The 11704-nt window shown below is 34.5% G+C and overlaps 1 protein-coding gene across 1 annotated transcript; it reads left to right on the top strand.

The window, feature by feature from the left end:
• Window positions 1-7135: 7135 nt before the first annotated feature.
• dmac2 (distal membrane arm assembly component 2) lies at window positions 7136-11683 on the top strand. Its single transcript, XM_065280230.2, has 6 exons — window positions 7136-7258; window positions 7702-7892; window positions 8520-8600; window positions 8702-8841; window positions 9625-9787; window positions 10198-11683. Exons 1-6 carry the CDS (start codon window positions 7241-7243, stop codon window positions 10400-10402), a joined length of 798 nt encoding a protein of 265 aa, XP_065136302.1. The 5' UTR covers window positions 7136-7240; the 3' UTR covers window positions 10403-11683.
• The last annotated feature ends 21 nt before the right edge of the window (window positions 11684-11704 follow it).

The following is an 11704-nucleotide window of genomic DNA, read 5'->3' as shown; positions in this document are numbered from 1 at the left end:
ATGTAATGCGATACTGTGAATTAATGTGTGAGTTTATGCAAAAGATGTTTGGATCTTTGATAAGCACTTTGACATGTTTAGTAAAGATTCCCTGTGTTTAGGTGTCAGTGAAAACAAAAGATTACAGAGAGGAGAGACACAACGTTAAGAGGCATGCAATGAAGTTAGTGCTTTAAAAAAGGTCTACACCAGAGTAAATCTTTAATGTAATTTGTCTATCATGGGGGTACGGTGAGAAACTTGGCCTATTATGTAAATTAAGATCAATTATGTGAAGACAGTGAAAGTCATTTTTAAATGAATAAAATTCCATTTCTTTAAAAAAACTGATGCATAAAATGAAATGTACACTTATTCATTTTTGGTTATTTTTAGCCATGCACTTATATTTTATATTACAATGGATTTAGTAATACTAACAAATGAAATGATACAGAATCTTTTCATTCCCTGTCTCCCCTATGATCAGGTCAGATTAATGCATTTATACTGTGTCTAAATGCTTGAGACCACATTTAAAATATGATGTGATTCAAATGTGCCATACCTAATAACAGTTGTGAATTTGTAAATGGGTCATTTATGCTGGAAATGAGTTGAAAAGCTAATGAACTATTATGAATTAATGATGAAAACTAAAAGGCATCGATATAAGCTGAATAAGCTTCACTTTAGGGGCTTTTCTCCAAAATCAGGTCTCTTATTTGATTCATTGTGTATCCTATGAGTCAGATTTGTAGAGTAGTATTTGTACTGTGACCGTGTGCGTGACCACTTTTTTCACTGCAGTGCCGAGTTAGGATTGAGGGCCTGTTGCCACGGCGATAAGCCAGGCGGTAATATCACTAAGCGCTATGGGGATTATAGTGCCGACAGATGGGAGAGAGAGGCATAGCGTCACTTCCTAAGAGACCACAACAGGCTCCACCCACAATCCGTGTCATAAACGTTTGCATTCCCACCTGCAGCCACATACGTCATCTGAACTCCAACAGTCGCAGTAAATGTCACCATAGTCACCTTACATTAGCATTATTACAGCACATTGTCGCAAATGTACATAATTATATACGTCTGAAATACTGAAAAATTTCAGTGCATACTCAGACTAATAGCTTTAGATGACATATTTTTCACTGGCGTACTATTTCCAGCATTCTCCTCCTAAAGATTAATATTGTGTCAAGGGTGTCAATAGAGAATGCATGAGGAGCAGAGATATTCATAATGATGCACACATGCACTCTGCCTTCAGATATTAATGGCCTCTATTTGAAAAACCTGTGAGTGAGAAAAACAACCCCTGTCTGCAGAATGGCTCTCATGCTGGGGTCGAGGATGCACGCACCGGCTGTGAACGTCTTCAGTTACATATAAAGAGAAAAGGGTTTAGCACCACACGAAAAGAGTAAGAAGGAGTTATGTATCGCTTGGAAATTGCACTGAAATGTTTAGGCTGTATGGACAACATTAACTCATTAAACAAGGACGTTAAGTCATCCTTTAACTTGCAGATAAGAGTGCATTTAGACTGAAAGTCTATATCAATTGTTTCAAAGGGTTAAGATTAATCTGATTTCGTGAAAATTCGTAAGCATTTTATGAGTTCAACAGTTTGTACAAAAATGTAGGATTATTATAAAAAACAATAAAGAACCTCCCCACTCCGACCCTGCTCCTAGCCCCAATATCACAGGTGTGAAAGCAAATCATAAAAGAACGTACAATTATTTTGAAAAATAAAAAATAATGATTAACTATTTGTCACATTTGAATTAGTTTATAACAGGATTTCCCCAACTGGGGTTCATGAGAAAATGATAAACAATTAATGAATTACAATTAAACATAAAGGGGTGGTTTCCCAGACAGGGACTATCTTAAGCCAGTAGGCCTTAGTTTAATTGGGTATTATAACTAGTTTTAACAATCATGCCTTAAAAATACATTACTTGTGTGAATTTTAAGGCAAAACAATGTATTTTAAGATATGTCAGTGCAAGTTGTTTTCAGTTTGGACAGCTCTTTCATTGATTTTAGTCTAGGATTAGTCTAATCCATGTCCCAAAATGTACAAAAAATGTATAATTGTAAAACAAAAAAATCTAAATAAAAACAATTACTTACAAGGTTATATTTATTTGTTGTTAAGGCTGTATTTATCTGAATGTCTTGTGACCAAAATGTGTACAAATGACACGCAGTGTGATTATCGTGCAATAGATACGCCAAATTCCGCTTTTGGGTGCATATGATACGCCAATCCCTCCCCAACTCTAAACCCAAGCGAAAATGGTTTAAAAAACAGAAAACAATAAATAAAACAAATTTGGTGAGAATGGGTTGTACAATACACTATATCAGAAAACTGAAAACTCATGCAAAATGGACAATTATGTTTTATGTTCCAAGAAATTTACCAGATAAAGTTCCAATAACAATAATGATGTGATTGTCTTCTCCACAAAGGAAAAATTTGATACTGTCTTTAAAGTTGATCTTCTCACATGCATCCCATGCAAAAGAGTATTCAGAGGGTTAAATTTAGTTAAAATTGTATTTATGGGAGGATTAAGAACATCACTATTGCTGCACGAAGCAGCAGTAAATAGGTGGCAGGCAGGCATTAATAAAAACAGGGAGAATGAGAGAGATCAAGAGATTGAGATGGACAGAGCCTGAGAAAGACAAAGAAATGGATGTAAAACAGAAAGTTGCAGGGAGTAAAAGAAAGACTTAAGTTATAGAAATACTTTTATGGAATCATGTTCCATCTTTCTTGTATGAGTTCATTGGGTTCATCGCAATGCATTCTGGGATCCATTTACTACTGAGGACACATCAGCTGTTTTCTGATGTTATTTGGCCAAAAATAAGAAATCTTATATACTGCCTACCATAGAAAACAGCATTTGCGTCAGGAGCGCTCAAATTATCCCTAAAAATGCTGCCTATAGAGACGACCCACTTGGTTTTGCAACATATTGAGTAAGTGAGCTATGTGGTAATAGTTGCACAGACTGGTACGGCACACGGCAATCAAACACAAGTCTAGCGTGACACACGCACTCCTCCATGTTGGCAGCCTGGCAGCCACACAGTCACGCGACACTGCACTATGGCCGTGTTTGGACCACAACTCGACCCACGCGTGCAGAGCAGAACCGCAGCGTGCGGCAGCAGTGCCAAGACTCGGGTCACTTCCACGTCACCATCTCTCCAAAGTCCCCGAGCCCACAACAGAGTTACAGTGACAGCAGAGAGGAAACACAGGCTTTCCTGACAAGAGTATTCCTCGCAGCCTTGCACACAAACATGCATTAGGTTATTACTCAACATGCAGCCTGCACTTTTTAAACTGATCTTCATCCTGGCTTGGTTTGTTATTTTGCATTCCTATGACACTATTTACTTAAATCGTCCAACAAAGAAATGGTTTACCCGAGATAAAATGAATTCAGTGAGCAACATACAGCAAAGACGAGATGTTCAAGCGGTAAACATGAATAAATACAAAGTAAGACACAATCGAACCTCCCAGTTGTTGACAGATTCAAGCTGTGTTTGTGACATTAAACTATTTTTGGCCTCTTTACATTTCCGCCCATTGTAATTATTCCATAAGTCCATCTGCCCTGGATCAAAATGATTTTAAACTAAACCGCAGAAGATTTCCTGTACATAAATCCATAGAAGAAACACGACTGTTTACTTAACAAATACATGAAATACTTCCACACAGTGCAATTTTTCACTGGAGTTTGTCGAGTTTTTCCTTGACCTTACATGAACTGAGTGCAGGTCTGTGTAAGATAGATCCGACTGCATCAGATTGTTTTGTTTTTCACTAGCATTGAATGAAGTGTATTTACATTATAGATCTACTGTCCATACTGCCAGGAAACGTTTGCTCTGTTGTTAGCTTATTAGCAGATGTTGCTTCTCTTTTGCAGCCTGAATATGATTTGCAATCTTCAAATGTTTAAATATGATATTAAATGACTCTGAAACTCAACACTATTAAAGCTAGCTGTCGTCATGGAAAGTTTGCATGGACTTTCTCTAAAGGCAAACCATAAGCTTGTCTTCAGGTGGGTTTACCAATAAATCACTGAATAGATAACACTGGAATTTTTCAACAGTGCAATCAGATAATCATAACAAAAGTTAAAATTGTCTTTAACAATAAACCAAAAACTTCATGGGTGAATGTTGTCTGTGCACACACACACACACACACACACACACAGTCAGGCATATGTGATTTATGGGGACTATATGCAATGGTTTTTTATATTGTACAAACTGTATATTGTATTCCTTTACCCCAGTCCCTAACCCCAACCATCACAAAAACGTGAAGTTTCCTCGTAAACCATGTTTATTGCATTATAAACATACACTATTTATGTACATTATAAACATACACCCAATAAACCACATATAACCCCCCCCCCACACACACACACACACACGTATTAAAAGACACTCTATTTATTTTCTGTTCATTATGTAATGCTAGATTGCATGTTAGTCTTTACTGATACGTTTTAGGTTTTTGTCACATTTTCATTATTGAGAAAAAAACTATGCTGTGCATCCTTTTGAGGATCCCTAATGGGTAGTACATTGTCAAAGCTAAGACATTTTTTGGTGTGTAATAAAGATAAAAAATTAAATACTGTTTTTGTAGATTTGCATATCAGGTTTATCACAGGTTTATTTTTACTGTAGATATAATGATATAACATTTGGCGAACTATGTTAGGCAAAAATTTGCACACTGGATACTAGTCAAAGTTTTACAATGTTATTATTTCATATTTCATATTTTTTGAAATGAAGTTAATTTAACTAAGTTTGGGAGGAGCATGGGCTGTGATCCAACCAATCAGCGTGAAGAGGTGCCTAAATAGCCATCCTTTACCTCTGTCCTTTTTTGCAGCATCCCTCCACTCCATCACCTTAATCTCAGCTAGTTTCATCTACTGTATCCCAGTTAAAGAGGGGATAGATGGGCATTTCTAGGCATTTAAAAAAAATTTATAAGTTTGTTTGATTTCAGTTTTTGCAAATACATGCAAATAAAACATTAATACATACCTAATAGAAAATCAGTATTTATTGGTATCAGTGGATGTCATTCTAATATATCTATATTAGTGATGCACTGATATACATTTATAAATGTATGCGTGCATGTGTGTGATGCTAGATTGAAAATAGTTTGAGGCAAAACATCTGCAGCATTGTAAAAATCAAAAAGTAGAATAATCTCTGGCATATAACACAGAGATATGGACGTCTGCATGCATATTCAAATTAGTGCATAAATTAATTATGACTCTGAATAAGCACATGTAGATTTTATACAAATGCTTTAATTTTGGCAGAATTTTCTTAATACAGAAGCATTCATTTCTTAATTAGGCAGAATGCTTTATTTATTAATACTTTCCAGGCAAAAGATTAAAGGACATCAGTGTATTAAGTCAATAAAAACATATAAATATTTAGTACATTATGCACATTAAACAAACATTTTACATAATTTCTGAACTTTTTGTTGCTTATATTTTAAATGTCATTTTAACATAAGCCATCAAAAAGTCTGTTGTTCATGTGCATTAGTCACAAAAACTGCTAAATTATTTTTGTGTAAATTAAACCATTTTATTCATGTATAGATATGTATACATTTGGTACCATTATGTATGTTATCTTAAGTAGCACAATAATACACTGTATAGTGCAAAATAATAGTTTTTTGTTTTATGCCAACAATAGGATATTACTTAAAGATCATGTTCCATAAAAATATTTTGTAAATGTCATACAGTAAATCAAAACTTTATTTTGTGAGTGGATGCAGATGCTAATGACTTCATTTGGACAACTTTAAAAAAGATTTTGTCAGTATTTTGATAAGCTTTTTTGCCCTCAGATTCCACATTTTTTTCAAATAATGTTCTGTCCTAACAAACCATAAATCATTGGAAAGCTAATTTATTCAGCTTGATGTATATTTGATGTATATTTTGATGTAAAATTGACCCTTATGACTGGTTTTGTGGTCCAGGATCACCTCTGATGTACTAATTTAAATGCAAAGGGTACTGCCCCAGTGACAGCTAAGGAACATTTTTGGACCATTTTCTCTGTCAGTGTAAACCATAATGTGCCTTTATCACCGCACATCAAAGCTCATTAAAGGTGATTTTTATTATAAATTGAAATAATACCTTAATGGAAATCTACTCTGCAGTAAGGTGAAATGCACAACTTGGTATCTTAAGCACTGTACAATGGAAAAATAATAATCTTCCCTATCATACGAGTCATTTTGTTATCTTGGCAGGTTATCTTAACATCTCTCAATCATTTGTCAAAGGCCGTACTTTTGCTTAAAGAAAAATCATGATCTCATTTGTCATTTTGAGGTTCTGAGGCGTAAGGGTGACCCTGAACTTGATATTAATGTTAGGCTACATGACATTTTCTTAAAACCATAACAGTTCATTTCATTCTTGTAATGTACACCCCCTGCTGTTTGAATTGATGAATAACAATAAAGGCCACTTTATGTACACCATGTTTGAGTATCAATTGAAAAAAAAATCTTTACATACTATGTCTATAAAGTCATCGTTACTGAAATGTTTGTAATAGGCCTACATGTGTACTGTTATTATTATTATTATTATTTTGCACAGGATATTTCACTGTCATGTCAGCCCTGTAGGTGTTTATGCTTAAAATTAGAATTATTATATTTTATTAAAAATTAAATGAAAAAAACAATATACAACCAATACAAAAATACCTCTTATACTACACTCTTGAATTTCAATTTATAAATGTAGCCTACTGTAAAATTCAATAAATTGTGTTAAGTAACCTCGTCTGCCAAATGATCTCATGTTTGCTACTGATCTCATAAAGATCAAATGAATTTACTCCCACTTAAAATAAATAACCAAAAGCACATTTGTTTTCATTCGTGTTATTTTTAAATCAACTCTACTTGTTTAATTATTTTGTTCTGTAGATTGTATTATATGGACTCCTTGCTTTCATTGAATAAACCTTTTATCATCTAATTTCATTTTCAGTCAGAAATAAAAATAGAGATAACGTTATAGTTAAAAGCCGTGAAACGTCATTTCTTGGCCATTATTTTTACGCGAAAGTTGTACAGCGCGTTTTGTCCCTCCACAGTCGCCGTAAAAGAACAACAAGCATGGCTGCGTCCTTACTGGTGAGCTCAACCTTATTACTTATATGACTTCTGATTATTAATGAATCTATGACACTTGACATTTTTTTATGATAACGACCAGTGTAATGCGTAAATCTGGTGTATTATATGATCGGGATTAACGCTAGTTTTGTAAGCGCACTAAAGTAAAATGAATTATTCAAAAAATACCATGGTGAAATGGTTTTTACATGGTGCACTGGTACTGTAGTTTTATGACGTGTGTCATGATGTTATCTTGTTTTTACACGTGGCTTAATGCAAATACCACAGTATGCAAGCATCATTGTATATAAATATTAATAATTCAATACCCTAAAACTACACTCACATATGTTATGAAGTTGGTGGTAGTATTGTAGATTGTGTCTTGTGAACTGTAGGTCGGATGGGAATGATATAACTAGTATTTCTACAGTAATATGTTCTCTTTTTTTCTATAGTCTCAGGCCATAAGGAGATGCTCAGCACACACCTGCACTGCTGCTTTCAGGAGGGGTTTGAGTTCAGGTGCTGCTCCATCCTCTGTCTTCACCAGGTTTCTCTTAAAACTCAATCACACGTTTTATGATGTTGAAAACATTGTCGGCTGGAGCAGCTGGATGAGATCACGAGTGGTCAGACGTAAGAATAGGTAAGTGTTAGTGTATGAGTGAGTGTGCATGGAGTTTGTTGTTAGGGCAAGCAACTAATCTTTCACAGTTCATGCAACAGAAAAATTTTATTTCTGGTGATAAAGTCAGTGTAAAGTCAATTCAGAGAATTATTTCTGGACACATTGTAAAATGTAAATGTTAGACATGTTTATGTTGAAACACATTAAAAAGACTGTGAACTATGTAGTCCTGAATTGTGGAGTTACACCGTTTTGCCACATTTCACATTTTCCACATTTTTGAAACACACTGAAGCCACCAAGCATGGAAGCCACAATCAAGAGCATCCATTTAGGTTGTAGAGGTATTTTAAAGTTAAAATAGACAGCGACTTTCCCGTGAGTGGGTGTGGTTTCAGTGTTTGAGAGCAGGGAATGCTGCTTAATAACTTATTTGATTTTAATATCATAATATCACTTTATACAGACTTTTATCTGAGGAATTGTCTGTCCATTAATGTTTTTAAAAAAAATAAATTAGATAGTAATTCCATAGATTTACATTGAAAGACAAACCTAAGCCAATGTATTATTTTGGATTGGCTTGGGAATGTGCATCTTTATTAGTATTTGAAAAAAACTGATTATTTTTGGTCTCTCATGAAGGTTCTTCGGTTACACACAGCAGAAGTTTGGTGATAATATAGCAGCGGCCTATTACATTCTTAGTCTCAGAGGAAGCTTCAGGTAATTGTCCTATACAAATACATCCAGTTTTTTACAATCTACTGGTTGCTTTAACAGTCAAAGCAAAAATGCACTATTATCTCTTTGTTATACATCTATAGATTTGCTGGTGAGTCTGAGTGGTTTCGTCCAGACTCTCGAGGAAAATTCAGCTACGAGTTTTTAAACACACCGGACTCGCATATCGAGCAAGTGGATCTGAGTGGCACCCTGATAAACCATGAAGGACTTGATAACCTTGGTAATCAACAGGTGTTTTATTATATCCATGCTTGCTTGTTCTCTAACACAGTCAACTAGTTGTTATTTGTGTGATTTTACTTGGATATTTGGAACAGAAGTTTCCTGAATATTGTGGGATTTAAAAGTCTTCTGAATCTTCTTACTCTGTTTTACAGTCTAATATTTCAAGACCTGTTTTCTGCATTTTTTTTTTTTTTTTAAAGTGGTGGCTCATATACTGTAATATACTCTCCCGTAATGCAACTGTAGTAAAAATAACTATGAACTGAGGAGTAACAGTGTATTGTATTGTTATTGAAGAGCTCAGATGCTAAAGCCGCTAAATGCCACCTCTGTCAAATGAGATAATGAAGAAATGCCACTTTGTTGGCAGAATCTGTTAAACCCCACATCGATTTTTCAGCGGGCAAAATGACTGTGGATAATTAAAATAATTTTAAGATAACTTTTAGGTGCGATTTTAATTTTTTAAATTACAATATAATTGTTTTGGTCTCAAACACTGTATGACACGAATGCAATTCCATAGTGATTTTGCAACCATGTCTTGTCCAAAGAAGTGGATTTTTGACAAAAAGCTTGCTTACACTTAAATAAGGCATTTCATCTACTAACTAATACCTTTTTATTGCTACTAAAGTGAAATAACTGAACCTAAACATAAAAGCCTAATAAAAATGCTCATTTACAAGAAAGCATGTCAGACACACTTAGAGGGACTTATGCATCTGAACCCTTTAATTGTTATTTTACTAACACACACATTTCTTTTTGTTCTAAGTAAGGCAAAATAAACTTCAAACTCTTTGCCTTCGTGGATGTCCTGAAGTGGATGACTGGTTTCTCGCCCGTTTGCATGTGTTTGGTGAGACTCTATTGGAGTTAGACCTGTCTCATTGTTCCCGTATCACAGTGGGAGGACTCGCTGCTTTACAAAATCTCAGGTGACCACTTTCACCCACGACACACCACATGTTGATCTCAGAAATTGCCATGAATTTGCAAGAGTACCTACAACCAAACTATAAAACCTTTTTTTCACGTCACTTCAGCCGTTTTTTTTGTAATTACTTAACTTTTAATCTTTTAGACTAGATTGGATGTATGAAGTTAACGTGCTGTCCAAGCAGAGATTTCATTTGTTGTTTTTCCACATTTTCTGTGTCCAGATGCTTTCTCTTTACTGTAAATTTCATGTTTGAATGAAATCTTTATTAAAAGTAAATGCTGCTTGTTTTGATGTTTTGTCATCCAATACCATTTGACATTTGTACTTTTTTGTGCAAATGTATTGTATGGTTTTGAAACCCTCTTGGCTATATTATTTGATTCTCTTTCCTTTCTTTAACACCAGAAAGTTACAGCATCTGGATATTTCAGGACTTCCTCAGCTGCAAAGTCCAGGCCTGGTGCAGATTTTGCTAGAAGAAATGCTGCCGCGCTGCCAGATCACTGGAGCCGAATATGAGCAGGGCCTAATCCAGACAGACAGCCAAGAGCCACCAGAAGACCAGAATGAAGCGTCTTTACACACTAATACTGGACTCAAACATACATGAACTTGCACACAGATACTGTACGATGGTGGGACTGCTGATAGTTGAAACATACAGTAGATTACTGTACCCATAACTCTGCTGTCATTATAAAATTGGTCATCATGACATATACAAGAGGTGAACAAAATAATATTTACACCCATTGCAAAAGTGGATGTTATTATTTTCAAAGGCAAATATGATGCAACAAACATTGCTCACTTAAAACAGTTGGGTTATCATGGAATTTCTGGAATATCATGGAATTTTTAAAGGTCTTTTCCAGACATTGAAAGTCAGGGTATTTTCAATTTTTTGTCCAAGTCATTAAGTATCAGGGATTTTTGTTTCTTGCTTTAAATTTTTGTTTCCATTTATCAAAATTGTTTTGTTTGTTAAATTATGATGTAAGAGTGGGAACGCTGGGTTATAAATGACCCAATAGATAACCCAATCTTGGGTTACTATAGCACCGACCCTTTGTTGGTTTATTTTAACTCAATGCCGCTTTACCCAATCAGTTGTGTTATGAAATAACCATTTTTGGGTTTTTTTGCTATGCTGCTTTAACCCCCATTATTATTATTATGGATTAAGTTTTTTTATATATATAAATAACAATATAAAACTTACAAATAAATTTAATTTCCATTACATCTTTTATATTTGTTTCAATTTACAACAGTAAATACTGTAAATGTATAAATACATTATCGTTTCTTACTATATTGTTTAGGTTGCATGCTTGAACAAGGTTGTGAATAAGTTGTTTCAAGAGAAGAGTAAGAAGTAGGTTCTACTCCAGCTTCTGTGAAACAACTGATCTGGTACAGAAAGTACTGTGGTACCGTTGTATTAAATGTGACTCTAATATATAACATGGAACATCATGCTACTTCATTAATTGTGGTACTGTTACTGTATTTGAAAAAGCAGGTGTGAAATCTAATTAATCTTGTGCAGTAATCCTGTAATCCATTTAATGAAAGTGTGGGGAAGTTCTAGGTGTTAGAAAGACTGGGACACAAGCAAACGTGAATAAAGATATCAGCAAAGGTAATAATTGCTTTTTATTCATTTCATTTATATAGCTTTTTATGCAGATTAAGCTTTTAAAATAAAGTAACCTCACTTTGAATTCCCACTTGACGAAACACTGTTATTTTGTAGTATTTTAATCTTAATAACATTTGTAACAGATATGAAGTAATGTTTAGTTATTTTTTCTACCAGAGTTTGTTTCCGCCCGGATGATTTTAATTTAAGTAGAAATATTATGTTGAAATAAAAACTTAATAAGAACGGCTTTGCACAAATGGCTCA

This window comes from Paramisgurnus dabryanus, chromosome 8 (genome assembly GCF_030506205.2).
Source record: "Paramisgurnus dabryanus chromosome 8, PD_genome_1.1, whole genome shotgun sequence".
NCBI classification, from domain to species: Eukaryota; Metazoa; Chordata; class Actinopteri; order Cypriniformes; family Cobitidae; genus Paramisgurnus; species Paramisgurnus dabryanus.
The sequence above is the reverse complement of the archived record's forward strand: the minus strand, read 5'-3'. Positions and strand labels throughout refer to the sequence as shown.

Coding starts and splice junctions, on each gene's coding strand:
- dmac2 (XM_065280230.2), top strand. Junction 8,601..8,701: donor AGTCTCAGAGGAAGCTTCAG/GTAATTGTCCTA, acceptor ATACATCTATAG/ATTTGCTGGTGAGTCTGAGT. Junction 8,842..9,624: donor TGAAGGACTTGATAACCTTG/GTAATCAACAGG, acceptor TTTTGTTCTAAG/TAAGGCAAAATAAACTTCAA.